General features: G+C 35.6%; 1 protein-coding gene across 1 annotated transcript in view; it reads right to left on the reverse strand.

The window, feature by feature from the left end:
* The window catches only part of FAM19A2 (family with sequence similarity 19 member A2, C-C motif chemokine like), a 373,701-nt gene that overhangs the window by 26,598 nt on the left and 326,569 nt on the right, over positions 1-20,534 (reverse strand). The window contains exons 3-4 of the mRNA XM_015598408.1: positions 5,642-5,794; positions 4,609-4,733 (exon numbers count right to left, since the gene is read on the reverse strand). Coding sequence (XP_015453894.1) covers positions 4,609-4,733; positions 5,642-5,794 — 278 coding nt within the window. The remainder of the gene's footprint in view (positions 1-4,608; positions 4,734-5,641; positions 5,795-20,534) is intronic.

The raw sequence follows: 20,534 nt of genomic DNA on the forward strand, positions 1-20,534 counted from the left end.
CGCCCCACTTATTAAGGAGACTGTCTTTCCCCATTGTGTATTCTTGTCTCCTTTGTCATATATTAAGCGAGTGTATAGATGGGGGTTTATTTTGGGGCTCTCTATTCTGTTCCACGGATCAGTGGGTAATGGTGGCCTCATTAAGATGAGCTTGAGACCCTTCCTTTTGAGTTTTTTGGCATGGTTGGAGAATAGGTGCTAATTCTTCTTTGAATGTTTGGTAAAATTCACCTGTGAAGCCATCTGGTCCAAGACTTTTGTTTGTTGGAAGTTTTTTGATTGCTGATTCGATTTCCTTAGCAGTAATTGGTCAGTTCAGATTTTGTTTCTTCTTCACTCAGTCTTGGAGGATTGTATGTTTCTAGGAATGTGTCCATTTCTTCCAGACTGTCCAGTTTTTTGGCATATAATTACTCATAGTGTTTTCTTATAATTCTTTGTATTTCCGTGGCGTCAGTTGCCACTTCTCTTTCATTTCTGATTTTATTAATTTGGGTCCTCTCTCTTTTTTTCTTGATGAGTCTGGTTAAAGATTTTAAATTTTGCTTAGTTTTTTAAAGAACCAGCTCTTGGTTTCATTGATCTTTTCTATTGTTTTTAGATCTCTTTCATTTCCTTCTTTGGGCTTTGTCCTTTTTCTAGTCCCTTTAGAAGTAAGTTTAGATTGAGATTTTTCTGATTTTTTGAGGTAGGCCTGTATTGATGTGTCTTTCCCTCTCAGAATGCAAAGATTTTGGGTCACTGTGTTTTCATTTTCATTTGTCTCAAGGTATCTTTGGATTCCTTCTTTGATCTTGGTGTTAATCCATTCATTGTTCAGTAGGATGCTATTTAGCCTCCACATGTTTGTGTTTTTCAGTTTTCTTTTTGTAATTGATTTCTAATTTCATACCATTGTTATTGGAGAAGATGCTTGATATTATTTCAATCTTTACTGAGACTTGTTTTGTGGCCTAACATGGTCTATCATGGAAAATGTTCCATATGCACTTGAAAAGAATATATATTCTACTTTGGGGTAAAGTGTCATAAACATGTCAACTAAATTCATCTGATCTAATGTGTCATTTAAGGCTACTATTTCCTTGTTAATTTTCAGTCTGGATGATCTATCTATTGATGTCAATGGGATATTAAGGTCTCCTACTCTGCTACTATTTCTCCCTTTAGGGCCATCGATATTTGCTTTATAGATTTAGGTTCCCCCTTGTTGGATATGGAGATGTTTGAGAGTTGTATCCCCTTGTTAGATTAATCCTTTTATCATTATGAAATGTCTTTGTCTCGTTACAACCACTGGTTTAAAATCTGTTTTGTCTAAATATTGCTAAGCCAGCTTTTTTTCCATTTCTATTTGCATGAATATCTTTTTCCACCCCTTTATTTTCAGTCTGTATCTTTCAATCTGAAGTGGGTCTCTTGTAAGCAGTGTCTTGTTGTTTTATCCATTCAGCTGCCTTACTTTTGTGATTAGAGCATACAGTCCACTTACATTTAAGGAATTATTGATAGGTATGTAGTTATTGCCATTTTATTGTTTCTGTAATTCTTGTACTTTTCCTCTCTTCTCTTGTACATTAATGACTTTATATAGCATTGTGTTTGCATTACTTTCTCTTTATTGCTTGTATATCTTGTAGATTCTTGGTTTGTGGTTACCATATGCTTCATATATACCAAGCTCTATTTAGAGCAGTCTATTTTTAGTTGGTCACTTAAGTTTGAACATATTCTAAAATCACTACAATTTTTACTCAACCCTCTTCATGTTTGTTTTTGTCATATTTTACTTTGTGAATTCCTTAATAACTTATTGTTGTAGTCACACATCTTTTGAGCTTTACAGTTGAATGATCTACTGCTTTTACTGTTTGCCTTTGTCAGTGAGAGTAATTTTTTTCTTTATCACTTAAAATCCCTGTAACATTTCTTGTAGTACTAGTGTAATGGTGATGAATTCCTTTAACTTTTTCTTGTCTGGAAAACTCATTATCTGTCCTAAATGATAGCCTTGCTGGGTAGAGTAACCTTGGTTGTAGGTCTTTGAATATTATCTACTATTCCCTCTGGCCTGCATTTCTCTTGAGAAATATTTGCAACATTGTACCCAGGTGCAACAGTGATCCTAGATCTAGATCTCCTGAGACTGGTAATACCTGAAGAAAACCCAAGAAAAAATGCCCAACTGACACTTGCTACTAACTTTCTCAGTCAGAATCTCTGATTCTTAATTTCCATACTGTGGGTATGGTACCTGCCTGTTCCCTATCTCTCCACTCTTACCAGTCTCATCATGGCATCTTTATATCCTTAGTTTCGAGACCTCTGTTCAGCTAGTCTTCATGTGGTTTTCAATGATGGTTCTTCTATAATTTAGTTGTGGTTGTGGGAGGAGGTGAACATAGTGTTTACATACTCCATCTTGAAGTTCCTCAAAATGTTGCTTCGTTATGGCCTCAGAGAATTTAGATTGCTCTGTGAGCCAAAGTAATATTCAGAATTGCACAACTTTCTGCCTACCCATTTGGAATGCTATGATGTTCTTTTGGTCAAAAATGTCTAAGTAGCTTCATTTTCACCAGCAACCTTTTTCTTGTGAAGTAAAAAAAAAAAAAAATTATACTCAAGAAGCTCCTTCTTGAAAGCCCTCTTACGATTTTTACTTTTTAAATGAGAATATAGACTCTCAGAAATTAAAAGTAATTTAATCCAAACATCTACAGTTGCATTAATTCTCTATCTTCAATGAAATCCTCCATTAATAGCTGTTCTCCAGGGCAAAAGAGATGGGAAAAAAAAAAAAAAGGAAATGCAATCCATTCTGTGTGGGATAACTTTTAGCTAAAACAAACTAAAGGATCTAGATGTAGTCTTTGAGAACTCCTGAGTTTTCAGTCTCTCATGCCTCTCGTTTTATTACATTATGAAGACTTCGTAAAGCAGAGATTCAACTTTAAGCTTGGACCGTTGAGAATATGGCCCAACAGCAAGTAAAGCAACACTTCTAAAACAATTCACTATGAGAATTTAGATCACATGGTCTTGACCTTTTCTTTTCAGTAGTCAAAAATCTAAAAGTAAACTTATTATCTAGTATAACTAAAGGTTGAGATTAGTTTCTGGAATGAGACTGTGTGGTTTGAACTCTGGCTTCTCCATTAATTAGCTATATGACCTTGGGAAGTCACTTACATTTTGAAGTCTTGGTTTACTCATCTGTAAAAAGATGTTATCTTCTTTACTGGGCTATTCAGAGGATTAAATGACCTAATTCACATGAAGCAGTATGTTCAGTACATCACATGTTTTAAGTATCTAATAAATGTTAGCTTTTCATGTCCACTGAAGTAATAAAAACATAAAATTTAATTGTAGAGAGCTATTTTTTTAAATGAATTTCCATGAGTGCTATTTTGGACTAAGAATAGTGTTAGGAAAAAAATTTTTTCATGCTACAAACAGCTTATAAGGAAATTTTATATTGCCAGGATGTTTTTAACAAATCAGTATGGATTGATAATGCACTGGATTTTGGAATGGTGTGCCAGTATTTAATCAACAAGTTAGAGTCACAAGTAATTTGACAAAATATAGTTATTTATTATATTGAAAATTTGGTTACATCTGTGTACATCTGAACAGTCATACACAGAAGTAACTTGGTAAACTGAACTATATATCGGAAGGGATTATAAAATAATTCTCGAATGTATCCAGACAAGGTTTTAAAAAAACTGCTGTTGTCAAACAATATCGTAAATTAACAAGTCTCTAGCTTTGTCATTTTTTTCTAAAACATCCTCTTATGCCATTATTAGGTTCTATTCCCCAATTGTTCAATTCTAATCAACGGTCTGCTTTCTTGTCAGAGTAAAAAGCAAAAACAAGACAGAACTTCCACTTGCTAATTCTACAAAGAAAAGAATTTAAATTCTGCCAGTCCAGAATATCCATTGAGCTAATTTACCAAAGTATAAAGTTAACTATTTTCTACTTCTCTCCCATCCCCCAGAAGTCGGTCATTGCAAGCTGCAATACATCACTGTCTGAAGAGTATTATTTTCATATCGACCCACGGAATGTACCATGCTATATGAGCACTTAAATTATTGTTTATGGTAACATCAATTAAATATGTCCATATAAAGATTTATATCCTATTAGAAAATTATTTATTGATCCAGAAATCAGGGAGACCATAATAAGTACTTTCACAAAAATGAAAGAATCTTAGTTGGTAAATTTTGTTTTTTGGGTTTTTTTTTTGAGACTATTCAAATTACTTTTCATGAGAAGAATAAGTGTTTAAGGTCCGCTTCCCAGCATTTCTAACATGTTCCCTTGGGGGTTTCACATTACTATCAGTACCTCATGAAGGAACAAACAGTAATTGTTTATTAGATAACATGACAGTTAATGGCAATCTATAAAAGATGTTATTCTGAATGAAATAAAAATGTGCTATGAAAAAAAATTAGAAAACTGAAAAAAAAGTGTTATGGAAAACTATACTCTCATTCTACAACCACCACTTAACCGATGTCACTGCACGTGCCCATGCTGTTTATGCAGAGACATTTTGCTTTCCCAAGCTGGCTGTCCACTTACCCTAGTTGTTTTCACTTTATTCCCAGAGGAACAGCTCCAGCCTTTCCGATCCGGAAGAACTTTACATTCCTCTCCCTCTAGACACGGCTGCATATGGCACCACCATTTCTGTTCCACTATTGAAGCTACAGGAGATAGAAAAATGGATTTATTGTTTTCCATTGGGTTTCTTAATTCTCTTGATGTATGAAGAGGAACAAAGCCACTTTTTTCCCACCACTGGAAAGACTGGGTTTTGAGGTATGCTTCTTTTCATTTTCCAAAGGAGCTAAATCTTTGTAGATTTTCTGACTAGAAGAATTTATCTTATTTTAATACTGTGATAAAAACACTTCACATGAGATCTACCCTATTAAATATATACCACAGTATTGTTGAAGGATTTTTCATGTGAATATGCTTCATGAAAACTAATATGTTGGAAAGAAACTCAATCTTCATGCACTGATTTACAGGAAAATCAGAGGGCATTAGTTAATGCATTTTTTTTACTGTGGGCAGTAACCATCATCCTAAGAAATGTACCATGCTAATATGACTACCTAATTATTCATGGTAACAAATTAAATAGGTCCATATAAAGATTTATATCCTACTGTAATTACTTGAACCTTTGAGAAGTATTTTGATGTATCTTTATAATATTTCATGTAAATTCTATCCACAATTAAACATTCATGATGTTTAAGAACAATCCATGGGGTTAGAAATTTGTACTATTTAATCAACTATTTTCATATTTTCTTCCTCAATTAATTTGCACACAACACATATCCTCAGCTGGCGAATCAATATTTCACATGGACTTTGGGGAACCTCATTATAATGCCTTTTCTTACAAAATTGCATAAGATTTTAGACCTCTTTCCAAAACATTTTATATTTCAAAATGCCTTCCAAATAACCTCATATCAGCCACCTAATTTATATAGTGTGGTTCCCTCAGGATTGGCCCGGTCAACAGATCTAGTGGGATTCCAGATCTCAGCATTCCCCAGCTGTACTATCTCAATGGGCAATGTGAAAGTCTCACCATCCACACAAGATGGAGCAGCTCGTGTGGTGCCTGCCACCTGCCCGGGGAAACAGGAGCACTTGACCGTTTGTGACCGTTCTTCTATCTTGTTCTTATTACAGCATCTGTGGAGTGCCACCACCTCACAAGTGCCCGTTTTAACATGGTGAGCTGTACAAACAAAAACAAAAGATGAGACATTTAGAAAACTTTGGACATGTCCACCCCTCTTTTTAATTAGAAGTGCATTAAGTATAGCTCTATAAAAGACCCACCATGCATGAAACTAGAAATACAACAATGCTTACTCCACACTTTGATTTCTAAATGTGGAATGTGGTTGGACTATTTCTGTCAAAACAGTCTGAAATACAGATTCAATATGATGCTATCAAAAACATTTATTTGCATATGACTTCTTTTTACACCTTTTTGTTTGACTTGCTAATAAAAGGTAAACCCTTAGACAAGGTACCCTGCAATGAAGGTGAGTATAAAGTCAGGCAAGAAGTTAGGATATGGGGGGGATCCCCCTCCTTAGTATTCTTCCACACAGTTTCCATGAAAACTAATTTGGTGATTTCTTGAAATTGCTGTTGTTTTCCCAAAAGTTTCAGCTAGTCTTAGGACTCAAAAATCATTTCTTCTAGTTTTGCCTGAGGAGACAAATGGCACCAAGGGCAGCCAGAACTTGGGTGGATTTATATCTAGCCTAGAAACCCAGTCCAATAAGCTGTGAGGTTCCCCTGCCCATTTCATTCACCTTGTAAGAAGGCTACAAAGGTAAAATTTTGGGACGTCAGTTATCACATCATGATAAGGTTCCAGTTTGCCATCATTTTTTTCCCTAGCATTTCTTCTTCAAAGTATTAACCTACTGTAAATGATGAAGCAAAAATTTAATCAGCTAAAAATAGCTTAAAATCAAACATTTGTTGAAATACTGTGCTTTCAGAAGTTTTAGAACTGTAATTGCTATAAAAACAAATTTAAATAGAAAAAGTAGAGATCTGAAGTTGTTTAAGTGATAAATATATCGAAACCAATTGTAAAAGATCAGCAAATTATGCATTTATATTTATCTTGACCCTGGGAGACAAGGGGCCACTCTGGAGTAACTCATATTAGATAGCTTGTGAGAGAGAGCAAATCATACATATTTTCCTCCTTGTCCCTTCACATGAGACTAAGAAACTCAGGTGTGACATGTAATCCACAAAAGAACTTTCAAGAAGCAAATATTTCCAAGGTCCCAAAGATTTTTCTGTGTTTGAATCAAGCTCAGAGCTGTCTCTACAAAAGCTAAACCTTGAGAGCCAGACTTCTTCTCATGCTATGGAAACTATTTTCTTAGCCAAGAATGATTCCATTTGTCTTAATTGATTGCTTTGTGTTATAGTATACAAGTCATTATACTGCTTTCTACCCTGTTCTTAGTCACATTTTGAGTCCCGGGGCTGCAACAATGAATACGAGGGACATGGACCCTACCCTCGAAAAGCTCATATTCCTGTGAAGAAAACAAATAACTAAGTTAATGATTGAGACAATATTAGATTTTTAAGCTCCTTGAAGGAAATGAAGTAATGTGATTGAGAGTGATTAAGCAGGGAGACAAGGTATATTTTAGCAAGAGTCCCAGGGAAGACCTCTCTGAGGAGATAATCTGAATGATGATCTAAGTGAGAAGGGAACATCCACTATGAAGATCTAAGAAAGGACAAACATTCCAAAGAGAAGGAGCACGAGTGACAAGGTACTGAAATGGTAAAAAGCGTGGTATGTTCCCAGGCAGCAAGATGACAGCTGTGGCTAGAGTGTGGTTGAACAATTGAAAGGTCAAGGGAAATGTGTCAGAAATGTAGGAAGATCATGTAGGGGCTGGTACGCCTCAGTAAGGAGAATGGATTATATTCTCATTGCAAGGGAAGCCTTTGGGTTGAAATGGTTTCACTTCATTAATGCTTCAGAAGTGTACTTAGGATGCTCTTTAAAGAATAGACCAAAGGAGGAAAAAATGGAATTGGGGAGACTATGAAGAGGTTGCAGGTGATAAAGGATGGAATTTAGACCAAACTAACAGCAGCGGCATTAGAGAGAAGTAGTAAGGTATATTTCAGTGCAGAGTTGGTTTGACTTGCTAATGCATAGAATGTGAGCTGTGAGGGGAAAAAAGAATTAGGGATTGGTCCTGAGCAATTAGAAGTTGGTAGAGAAGTCTCGGGGGAAAGGGAATTTGGAAAAGATGTGTTGGGTTAAAATATCTGTAGTTCTGTTTCGTCTGTGTTAAGTTTGAGATCTTTTTAAGACACCTAAGTAGAGATGTAAATCAGGCAACACCATTTGTGAAATAGCGCTTAGGGAAGAAATTCGAGCTGCAGATACACACTCAAGAGATCTAAGCCAGGAGGTGATATTTCAAGCCATAGGCTGAACCAAATTACCATGGACAGGTTACCAGCAAAGAAGAGAAGAAGGGAAAGAACAGTCTAAACCTATATCTGGAATGGGGGAAACAGCAAAAAAGACATAAGGAGCAACACATGTAGTAGGAGGAAAGGAACCCAAGATAAAGGCATGGAAACCCAAAGAATAAAATGTTTCAAGAAGGAGGAATCAATCAGCTATGTTGAAAACTGCAATAAATGAAGACAAATAACAGTTTAAAAAGTAACACCTAGTGGTTAAGAGCATAGACTCCAAAACTAGAGTAGCTGGATTCAAATCTAAGTAAGCTCCTCCTAGCAGCTGTGTGACATTGGACAAGTTACCTAACATCTCTAGGTAGCAGTTTTTTGTATCTAAAAGAGGGATATTATTTGTACCATCTTAGGATTGGTTTGAGGATTAAATGAGTTACGTTTTAAGCATTGAGAACACTGCCTGCCTCATAGCAGGCCTTCTTTGTTAGCTTGTATTACTAGCATTTAAACTTCGTAAAAATCATTTTAGGTGCTGAGGAAAATAAAGTCGTGATTGAAAGTATATGTCTCGTAGAGAATGGGATGTAAAATTATACAGACAAGTATAAAACTTACTTTCCTGGAGTTTTTCTGTGAAAGGAAGAAGGAAATGGAACAATAGCCAGAAGGGAATATGGCGTCCAGGGAATTTTTTTAATAGATGCCATAAAAGCATGTTTACTTACTGGAATGATCTGGTAGAGAGAGAAACAGTCAATATAGGAGAGAAAATGGGTAATTTAAAAAGAATGTTCTTGAGAAGGAAAAAGGAATTGAGATTCAGGGCACGTGGGAGTGTTGGTATTAGATTGATGTGGGGACACAAAATCCATTTTACCAGGAGAAGGGTGATATGTAGATAGAGGCAGGTAGGTGTGAGTGGATAAGACAGTGAGATGAGGCATCTGATTTCATCTCATTTTTCTATGAAATATGAGAGATGTTTGAAAAGACTATAAAAAATATCTCAGAGAGAGGAAAAGTATATTTATTGAGAAGTAATAGTAGAACTGTCTGGCAAGGAGTTGGCTGGCGCATACTATAAACTGCAGAGGACACAGTGGAATGGAAGAAGGGGTGGGATTAATGGCAGAATGCAGATATTTCTGTGATGATAAATTATTTGGGACACTTGGATTTCTGATAGCGATTTAGGGAAACAGATGTAAGTCAGGATGAGATTAAGCCTGCAAGACTTCGAATGGAAGATGGGTTATAGATATTAGCAGGGCTTCTTCACATAGTGAAGCTGTTAGAGCACTGAGCAGAGACAGCTTCAGAGAGAGATTAGTGGTGGCTGGGGCTCTGTTCTCTTCCACTGTACTAATGCAGCCAGGAGCACACAGTGAGATTCCACCAACCTCCCCTCCAGCCCCCCAAAAAAGAGGCATTATTTCAGCAGCAAGGCCATTTTACCATCTTTGTCAAAAGGACATTTATGGTGGGGAAAGAATTACAAGTGAAAACTGTTTTAACTATTTCCCCCTCCTCAATATCGAAATTTTGACTTTCCCTGACAAGAGGAGAAAATCACCGTGGTTGTCATTAGTGCTGTTCAAATATTTCTGATTCTCTCCCTTCTCTACCCCCATTAAATTGAGATGTGTTGATGTGATTTGCTTTGACCAATGAAATGAAAGCTAAGTAATATGAGTCATTTATGAGCAGAAGCAAAGGATATCAGTCTATGTGAACAATTAATCAGTAACAAAGGAGGCAGGAATATATCATGGGGTAAAGACAGTCTCTGCAATAAATGGTGTTGGAAAAACTGGAAAGACACATGCAAAAAAAAAAAATGAATCTAGACCACTTACAAAAATAAATGTATAATAGATTAAAGACTTATATATAAAACCTAAAAGAAAACATAGGCTGCTAGCAACATTTTTTTGGATATGTCTCCCCAAGCAGGAAAACAAAAGAAAATAAACAAATGGGACTACTTCAAACTATAAATATTTTGCACAGCAAAAGAAACCATCAACAAACCAAAGACAACCTACTGAATGGGAGAAGATACAATATCACTTATCGATGATATATCCGATAAGGGGATAATATTCAAAACATATAAGGAACTCATACAACTCAATATCAAAAAAAAAGTCCAATTAAAAACTGGTTAGAGGACATGAATAGATATTTTTCCAAAGAGGATGTACAGATGGCCAATAGACATATGAAAAGATGCTCAACTTCACTAATCAGCAGGGAAATGCAAATTAAAACCACAATGAGAGATCACCTCACACCTGTCAGAATGGCTATTATCAATAAATCAATGAACGGGTGTTGGTGAGGATGTTGAGAAAAGGGAACTCTCGTGCACTGCTGTTGGGATAGCAAATTGGCACAGGCACTATGGAAAACAATATGGAGATTGCTCAAAAAATTCAAAATAGAAATAGACCCAGCAATTCCACTTCTGGGCATTTATCCAGAGAAATCTAAAACACTAAATGGAAAAGATAGATGCACTCTTCTGTTCATTGCAGCATTATTTACAATAGCCAAGATATGAAAGGAACCTAACTGCCCATCAATAGACAAATGGATAAAGATGCTATATATGCATATTTAATATATATATACACACAATGAAATATTACTCAGCCATAAAAAGAATGAAATCTTGCAATAATGTGGATGGAGTTAGAGGGCATTATACTAAGTGAAATAAGTCAAAAAATATGTAGAATCTAAAAAACAAAACACAAACATATAGAGAACACATTGGTTGTTGTTGGCGGGTGGGAGGGATGGGTGAAAAAGGTGAAGGGATTAAGTAGTACAAATTGGCAGTTATAAAAATAGTCATGGGGATGCAAAGTACAGCATAGGGAATATAGTGAATAATATTGTAAAAGTTTGATGTCGGATGATACTAGATTTATGAGGTGATCACTTCCTAAGGTATAAAAAAATGTCCAATTACTGTGTTGGACATCTGAAACTAATATTGTATGTCAATTGTAATTGAAAAATACATTTAATAAGCTAGTATGTAATTTACCACACTTCTCTCCACTAGCCAGAGCAACCAATTATGTTGATAGTGGAGACTATAACAAGCTGAGTTCTCAAGTGAAGAGACACAGAACAGAGTCCCCACCAACCATGATAGACCTACGAGTAAGAAATAAACCTTAAATTGTGTATGAGCTTCTAAAATTTAGAGGTTATTTGTTACTGCCACAAAACAGCCTCCTCTGGCTACACAGTAGTACTTTTTCTGCTGCTTCCTAGATTGTTCATAGGGTATATTTTTCCAAATACATTAGTTGGAGGTAAGTCAGTGAAGTATGACATCTCAAAACCTGGTCATTTATTCTACATTTGAATCAATGCAGAATAAATATGAAAAAGAAAAGACTGTTTAGATAGTAAACGGATTGTAATGAATTATTCCACAATTGGATAATTACATTGGGTAAGGTCAGTATGTCAGAGCTCTGGTGAAGAAAGTGTGCTTCTTTGGGGAGAAAGGAAGTGACTGATGCTTTATATGGATGGTAAAATGAAGAGAGGGATGAGGTAGTTGGTACACTGAGAAGACAGAGGCATTTTTCCCTTCCTAGAACATGGTACTAAATGTTAAGAGATTAATAAATGTGACCAGGAAGAGCAAGCCTGAGAGACCAAAGCCTTGCTGCCCTAAACTTCCTATTCACTGCCTATGGATACATAGACACACAGGTTTAGTTTCCTGGTGAGAAATGTAATTTTGTGAAAAATCTCTCTCAGTCTTTATTGTTCTCATTAAAACAAGCTGCAAAGCTTACTGTGGAGGAGGAGAACTAACCTTTTTAAAAAATAGATGAATGGATGTATAATCTTATAGTCAGAGTTTGAAGGCACAGGTAGGGAGAATATTGACTGTTCAGTATTTTTTATATATGTTAGTACATATGCCAAGTGAAATAAGATACTTTAAAACTGGTAAATGAATCTTTTAGCAGACTCTCATCTAAGCATAACATATGTTCAGTTTTCTTATTTGTCTGATATGTATCTTAACTTCTAATGATAACCAAATCCTGTAGACAAAGACTAAATTTTCATGTAAACTGCTCACCATTTGGTATGTGTTTAGTAAATGGTAAACAGTTTAAGAGGTAAAACTAATTCCTGTGGTTTTCTTTTAAAAGGTTAATGAGACTGTAAGAAATTCAAGCAGTTACTAGAATTCTTTACACAGATGCAGATAGAGCTGATGATAAACTAACCTAATCAAATAGGGCTTTCAAATTAACACAATAGGCTTCCCAGACAATCACTTAGTATCACGGTAAACTGATGCAAGACCCCCTGGAGAAGATTTAAATGAAAAAAAAAAAAAACACTTTTTTTTCAATGTCATAATTCCCAAGTCAAAAAAAATAAAAAAATAAAAAACATCTTTTTGCTGTTCTGCTATTTTTTCCTTCCTGGATGTGATGTATAAACACCAAATCACCTCCTCTATTTTTGTGAAATGACACTTAGAGACACACAAGTTAAATGCTTATGAAAAAAGGATACCAAGTATTAACCAGCTCTAATTATTGTCTTCCATGCTTATTACTCTTATGTTTTAATTCAATATTAGGATCATTGACTCTATAATGTCCCTGAAATATGGCCTTAATAGACTGCCACTTAAATCATATCTTAAGATGCCTAAATGTTTTGCAAAGTTATTATGACTGGTATATTCTGGCATGCAATCCTATAAGGCATTTTAGCCCAACCTTTATTTCCATCTGATTTTTTATGTAATGAAAGGAACTCCACCATAAGGGGGGTGGGGGACCTAAATGTGTACATTTACTGAATTTTCACTGTATGCCAAGCATTATTCCACTTTATCATCACAGCAACCATTAAAGAGGAAGCTATAATTATCCCCAACTTACAAAGAAACTGAGCCACAGAAATGTTAAGTAATTTGCAAAGGTAAAATAGCTAGGTAAGAGACAAAACCAGAGATGAGTCCAGGGACTTTGCTTTCTGAAACCATCACCTTAAACAGTATCTTCTAGTGCCTTTTCTACAGAGCTCCACATCCACGCAACAGACTGCAGTTCTAAATGATGTGGAGGAATGCATGACGCATATCACTGTCTCCACATGCAATGCTTGGTAGCCTCAGTCTGAGCCTAGTTTCACCTAAACTATACTTGAGTAAACCCTTAAGAAGGCCATTCCCCTTTCAAAGAACTGCTTTGTTCATCTCTAAAATGGTTCCAGAGAGTCCTTATGAAAACCAAATGAGATAATGTATTCGAAACTACTTTTAAATTGTTTAGCAATTTAAATGTTAATTATCTCTTTTACTTTTAACGTAATCAATGAAAATCAAAATGATGGAACATATATAAAGATATAGCTTATAGAAAGTTATGTACATTTTATAAAAGTACATATTTCATGTGTAAAAAATATATACACACACTGGTGTTGAGATGCATGTAAAAAAATTTCATCTGACACTTATGCTACAGAAGAAAGTAAATTTAGCATCAAGTTGTGAATTTGTTCCTACGTGGTTTCCTCTCCATTAGATTTCAGTTCTTATTTGTATTCCAATTTGTCTCACTGATTCTGAAATTCTGTTTGTCTCCATACACTCTTATTTAATAAGTTTACTTGACTAGCTCCCAAGAGAGTACTTTTAAACAGAAATAAAGTACCAACTACATGCACCAATAGGCATCTAAAATGCAAGCTAGTTAGTGGATTTAGGTTACTGTAAATCACTTTGAATGGATAAAATGTGCGGAAACAAACGCTTTTGAGACAGCTAATTTCTCACTTTAATTTATTAGAATGAGAAAATAGGGAGCATTTTTAGACTTTCTTGTAAAGCAATGTAAAAGAAATGGTCATTTAAATAGATCAATGAAATTTCAAAAGTTTATGAAATCAGGATTATCAGGGAGGAAATAGCCAAGTGCCAATGACATTTTTATAAAGCCTGTTTTCTAAAAGTTCTCCATTTTATATGCAAGAAATAAAATTATTGGGGAAAAACAGATTGCCACTAAAGAATAACACTAACAGTGCAGTCCTCTATTAACGAAAGCAAACTCTCAACCAGAGGATGTCCCCCAGTCTATGTGAAAGAGGCAGAACAAAACAAGATTTGCTGTCGCAACAATTTTAGGTTTATTCCCCCTCAGTCTAATCATGAACATCTCATACAGCCTCATTTTAAATGAGAATCAATATTAAGGCAAACCTCAAGGAACAGTGGTCTCTTTATAAACTGCCCAGCAACTTTTGCTTGTAAGGCCTACGGGGAAAAAGAATGAGATGGATCAAATTCATCTCTCTAGAAATTTGGACTAAAAGTCACAGAAATGTCACATGAAAATGGGCATTTGAGCCCAAAAGTCATCTGGCATCAGGAGTCAGGTGACCCATGGGGAGCTTTGTGCACCCTGTGGTGATAACAGGGACTCAGAGGAAGCAGACCCCAAAGCACAGGTGCAAAGAGAAGTAAGAAATAAGATACCAGCTGCCTTGATGTCTGCGTATTCCTGAAAATTTTCCTGAATTCCTGAAATATTGTACAGATTTCAACGAGCCCCTTTTTTCCTGAGGCAACTTGATGATGTCTCTGTTCCTTGACCCCAAAAATGTGCTGAGTAGGGTATTCTCTTTTTTAACTTAAAGTTAAAATTAAAAGCTAATTAGAAGTTTTCATCACCCCCACTTTTACGAGCAAGAGACAAGTTTACACCTTCATCCTAGGACCCAGGAAATTCAGAATCTAACAGTCACACTTTCTGCTTTAACCTCATAGTGAAAACTGACATTCTAAATGATGACTTTAAGGCCATTTCAAATTACTATGAAGGGAATATGGTCCATTATACTTTTTTAAATGTTTCTAATGGCAAAGGCTAAAAGCAGATTTCCTACTTAATCCCAAATTACACACACACACAAATGTGAAGGATCAGAATATCCCCAGCCCCATACACTACAGAAGTCACACTGTTCTTTAATGATCAATATTCCTGTAAATGTTTCTAAGGACAGCAGTACAGCCCAAGCGATTCCTGAAAAAAATGACAGTGAGTAGAAAGAGCAGTGAAAAGAAAGATGAGATACTTTGGCCCTAATGCATAGTTCTCTGTGCCTGAAGAGTGTAATGTTGAGTAAGTCGTTTAGATCTCTGGGTCTCTTTCCTCATCTGTAAGATGAAAGAATCAGACTAGTTTTAGAGTTAATTTAAAGATTCCTTCCAACTCTAAAATTCTATTCGTTTATGAAATGATTAAGTTTCATTATAATGGGTAAAGAAAACAAAAGTCAAAGTAAACAGATTTTTTTACTTGCCTCAGACTAACATAAATTAACTTCATTGAGTCACTGAACCTAATGAAAAACTGAGAAGGGAGTCTGTGAAATTTATATTTTTGATATAAATGAAGTCATGGATCTTAATTGTACAGTTATAGTACATGAGTATTATTCACTATAAAGTCATCCTACATCCTCATATTGTTTTATGTACAAAATAGTTTAATTACTGTTGATTCCATGAGTACATTCGAGTACAAAAGATAATACAGAAGAGTGAGGATTCTAAAGTCAGTGTAGGTTCAAGTCCCAGCTTTAAAAGACAGTGCCTACCTATTCACCAAGTCTCTTCTTTCTTTCCTCCTGGACACACAGCTAGACTACATTTTCCAGTCTCCCTTGCATGTGACACATGGAACGCGGTGGGAAATGAGTTTTACTTGCAGATGGCTCATCCCTTCTGCAACGTGAGGACACAGCATGACATCTGCAACTCAGAAGAGGGCCTGCACTTGACCATGCTGGCATTTTGATCTTGAACTTTTAGCCTCCAGAACTGTGAGAAATACATTTCTGTTGTTTATAGGCCACTAAGTCTCTGATATTTTGTTATGGCAGCCGTAACAGACTAAAACATGCAGAGAACAAAAATGTGATTCCAAAAATATTATTTTACCTCTTTCTGTTTCAGTTCCTCATCAGTACAATGGGAAATATCATCTACTGTAAAGAGTTGTAATGAGGATCAATTCATTATTGTCATTATTCATAACAGTACTTATATTTGATAAAGAGTAAATGTTAGCCATAATTAGTATGTAGGCTAAGAAAACCTTAGTCCCATAGATCTATGTATTGCAGATATCTAAGAGAGAATCATTGACACTTAGAGACTTTAAGAATAACAGAGATAAAGTCCTATCTTGCCATTTTACACAGAAGAAATTGATGGTTAGACTACAACTATAATATTCACTTGTTCAAAATCACAGAGCTAGAGTATGGAAGATCAATAATTAGAACTCAGCTCTCTTAATTCCCAGTTCAATGTCACTTCTATTACGTACCTCCACATCTCTTTGCTCACCAAATTCCTCTCATTCTGCATCCTGTTCATCTCAATTTCCCTCACTCTTCCACAACCTTCCCTCTACTGACTTGACTTAGGCGTCCTTAGCATCTTCTTGCATAATCCTGAGGGGACCCTGACTAGTCTTTTTATTTCCTAGCTTGTTCCTTTACATGCACATAAAGACACACATTCTAATGTGGTAGATCTTTCTAAAATTAAGTCTAGGGTATAAAACCATTCTTGGCTCATCATTATTCATAGAATAACTTCAAATTCTTGGGCATAGGCCAAGCATTCTTCCATCAGCCCATCTCTGACTTTTCCAGCCTCGCTTTTCTGTACACTCTTGTTACACTCCACACTCAAGTCATATAAACTATTTTTAGAATCTTATCTTTAGTCAGGTCACTTCTTACTCTTTCCTGACTCCTTACCTCACTCTATACACCCTAGGAAACACCTACCCCATCTCTCAAGTTCAGAACATTGTAACACCTACTCCATGAAGCTGTTAACCAACCAACCCCTCAAGTAGACAACTCTTCCCTCCTCTGATTAACTTTTTCTTACCTTTTCTGCAACACCTGTAACAGTTTTCTATATTTACTGTTTATTTTATTCTACTAGATTGTGAGGCCCACATTCATGATCATTCATTCCTGATTCCCCAGCTTGAGGCACAGTTTGAGATCCATAATAGAAAAATCAATATGCTTTGTGAATCAATGAATAAATAAATGCTTTATCACAAGAGCTCTCAAAAAAGAGAAAAAAAAACTAATCAATTTTCGAGTCCAGGCTTAGATGAACTTACTAAAAATATTTAAAAACATTGACCTTGCTAGTTTGTGGATGTGTGGGTTTGTGTTCTTAATTTGTTCTTTCTGAGAGCCAAGTAAGGTTTCAGGAGGAGGGAGACACTCGGGCCTGGACTGTGATGTCAGAAGCCCTAGGTTCTATTTCTAGTACTACCACCAGCTATTTAATCTTTGCTAAATCAGTCATAATTCATAAAATTAAAAACTTGGCCATATTTGATAGCAGAACATTTCATGTGATGTTAGCTAAATGTATTTCAACCAGTAGTATTCTGTCCAATGAAATGAAAGCCTAATGTAATCAACGAAAGTATATTCATCAGAGAAGCAGTGTGACATTGTACTCTGACCCAGGAGTTCTTGATTTTCCCCCCAAGTTGGTCAGGACAATTCTTTGAAAGTCACTTTACTTATTTGGACTTCAGTTTCCTTAACTAAAAAGTCAGAAAGATCTCTAAGTTTCTTTTCCACTCTAAAAAGGTATGATATGGTGGGCTATGTACAAATCAAGATGGATAGAGGCACCAAAGTCATTTAATTTCAAGAAACAATTATCCCTTGAGAGAAGGATGAACTTCTATTTCCCATGTCTAATTTTGCAGATTGATAATTCCATGCCCATACTAAGAAGTTTTCTACATCTGGGGTATTCTTTGAAGCCAGCAAGACACCTACAAACAGAATAAATCAGCATTATTCAAGAAAAAATGAAATCACTGCCTTCAACAAAATTTTTTCTCACACATGGAAAGTTTGCTCTGTATGCAGTGATTGACATGAAAAGCAAATTTAGGTTATCTTTCTTCTATACTTCAACAGTTTCAATACAGAATATTCAGGTTCTGAGTGTCATTCTAGATCAAAGGATATAAATTCTAAGTTGTTATTAAGGCAGACTTCAGGCTGATTTTCTTCTAAAAACTAAAATGTTATTAGTTTTTAAAACATTTTTTAGAAGAAAGATGCTAGTAGCTCTTCAAAAAACTATATTTTTAACTACCCATTCACTGAGTAAGGATTTTATACTGTCGTATCGATTAAGATTTTTTTTTGGTATCGATAGCTTCTGAATATGTCCTCTTTAAAAATAACTTTATAATTCATTTATGATGTGAAAATCAAATGAGAATAGAGAAGTAATGATGTGTAATAGGAGGGTCATTGGTTCCTTGCAAGTTGGGAAATGTGTCCTTTTTTGCACTCCACTCCTAACTAACCAGGAGATCTCTGCCAACTCATTCACATGTCGAAGATCTGTCCATCGCTGATTAAGTTCCAGACATTGTGCTAGCTCCCGAGAATACAAAGTCAAAGGAATGACCGTCCCTGCTTTCAAGGAGCTTAGAAGGCTATAAAGGGAGAGAGCCATGCACATGAAAAGTAGAATTGATAAAGGAGCCATGATGGAAATAGCCACAGAATATACTGATAAAAAAAAAAAAATAAAAAAAAAAAAAAAAAAAAAAAGTCATTTTCACCCAGAGAGGAGCAGGTATAAAAAGAAAGATCTGGAAAGAATTCATAAAGATGATGCTTAATCTAAATTTTGCAAGATGCTTGAAAGCTTGCCAAGCCACCTCAGCAACATGGGCCTCACTTAGTTTCCTGGTCAGAACTAGGTGATTTCTAAACTCCCTTCTGGTTATAAATTTTTATAATTTTATATACATTTTTAATAATGATATAGAAAGATATGTTTCTGTTCACATATGTATATATTTAACCATAGTGTGTATACTATCCAAAACCCTATATTAAAATATTTCTAATAAAATATTTCTAATTAAAATATTTCTACTAGTTCTATAAAGCTTTTTAAAACACGTACCTTGCTGCTTTAAATAGTATCTGCTAGACATCACTTAACTTTTAAGTGTTATTCTTAACCACAAATCTGGGGTGTGTTGGAGTGTAGCTTTAGGCAGATGCAAAAAATCTAAGACATAGTGTGAAATGTAGTGGATCCTGACCAAGTCACATCCTAGGAATTTATTTTCTTTAAGAGGTCCCTGGTGTTAATTTGTTCTTTTGGTAATTTGCCTTTTTCTCCTGAAAATGAAGTGAGCATGTACAGTAACATGCCCTCCTGGGCAGCGTAAAATGGATACCATTCAGCCAAACTAATTAATGAATCAAAGGCTAAAGCAGCCTTCTGGTGGGAAGCAGGAGTATCTGGTGATTACAAGAGAAAATGAGACAGATGCCGGCTTTTTCACAGCTGTTACTAGCTGTGTGACTTTGAGCAAATTACTTGCAACTAAGCTTCAGTTTCCTCATCTATGAAACAATAAATCTACTTTATTTTATTGTTGGGAAGATTAAGAGAAAGCAGGTAAAGCTCTTAGCTCTGTGTCTAGCATGTAGATAGTACTCAGTGATCACTAGCTATTATTATTATTAATACAAATCCAGGGACTCCAATTATCCTTGTGAAAACATTCTTCAGGATGAGACATGACAGATGGCAAATGGTTTTCAGTGAAACTAACTTATGAATCAGGTCCTTAGCAAGTTACTTTCTTATCTAAGAGTCAGTAGATAACATAAATAGCTGCATAAAAGGTGAGAACACAAATGCTAGAGCCAGAGGACTTGGATTCAAATTCCAGCTCTGCCGCTTACTTCCTGCATAACCTTTGACAAGTTACTTAACCTCGCTATGTCTCGGTTTCCTCATCTGTAAAAAAAGAAGAAAAAAGAAAAAGAAAAATCATAGTATCTGCCTCATACCATTGTTGTAAGGATTTAATTAATTAAAACATATAAAGCACTTGCAAAGTATCTGGCCAGAGTAAGTATACTGTAAATGTTTACTATTGATAGAAATAGAACTTTGCATAACACCTTTGGAGACCTAGGAGGTAATGTCATCATCATTGTGGAGTTGATGGTAATAATGTAGGGAGGAGGCAAGAGAACTAAAACATTAGATCAAGCTACATTCAGAGACTGCCGTATGCTGATCGGCCCTGCAGCCAAGCCATGAGGAAACCTACAGAACAAAGGAAGATTTCTGCTGGGATTGCTAACTAACCATTTACCCATACCATGAAGGGAAAACAGAATGTTTAAGTTGGGGCCTACACAAAATGAAATCATTCATTCCCTATGGCTAAAACCATCGGAACCTATGGATCAAAGGCTGGGGATTTTTTTCTTTGCTCTTTTTTTGGCTTTGCTTTCTCTTGTCTTTGCCTTCTCAATCTATGGATTGTTGTCCCTTCTCTAATAAACTTTTTTTTAACTCTGACTCTGGCATGCATTTG

The sequence above is a fragment of the Pteropus alecto genome, unplaced genomic scaffold, assembly GCF_000325575.1.
Source record: "Pteropus alecto unplaced genomic scaffold, ASM32557v1 scaffold76, whole genome shotgun sequence".
NCBI classification, from domain to species: domain Eukaryota; kingdom Metazoa; phylum Chordata; class Mammalia; order Chiroptera; family Pteropodidae; genus Pteropus; species Pteropus alecto.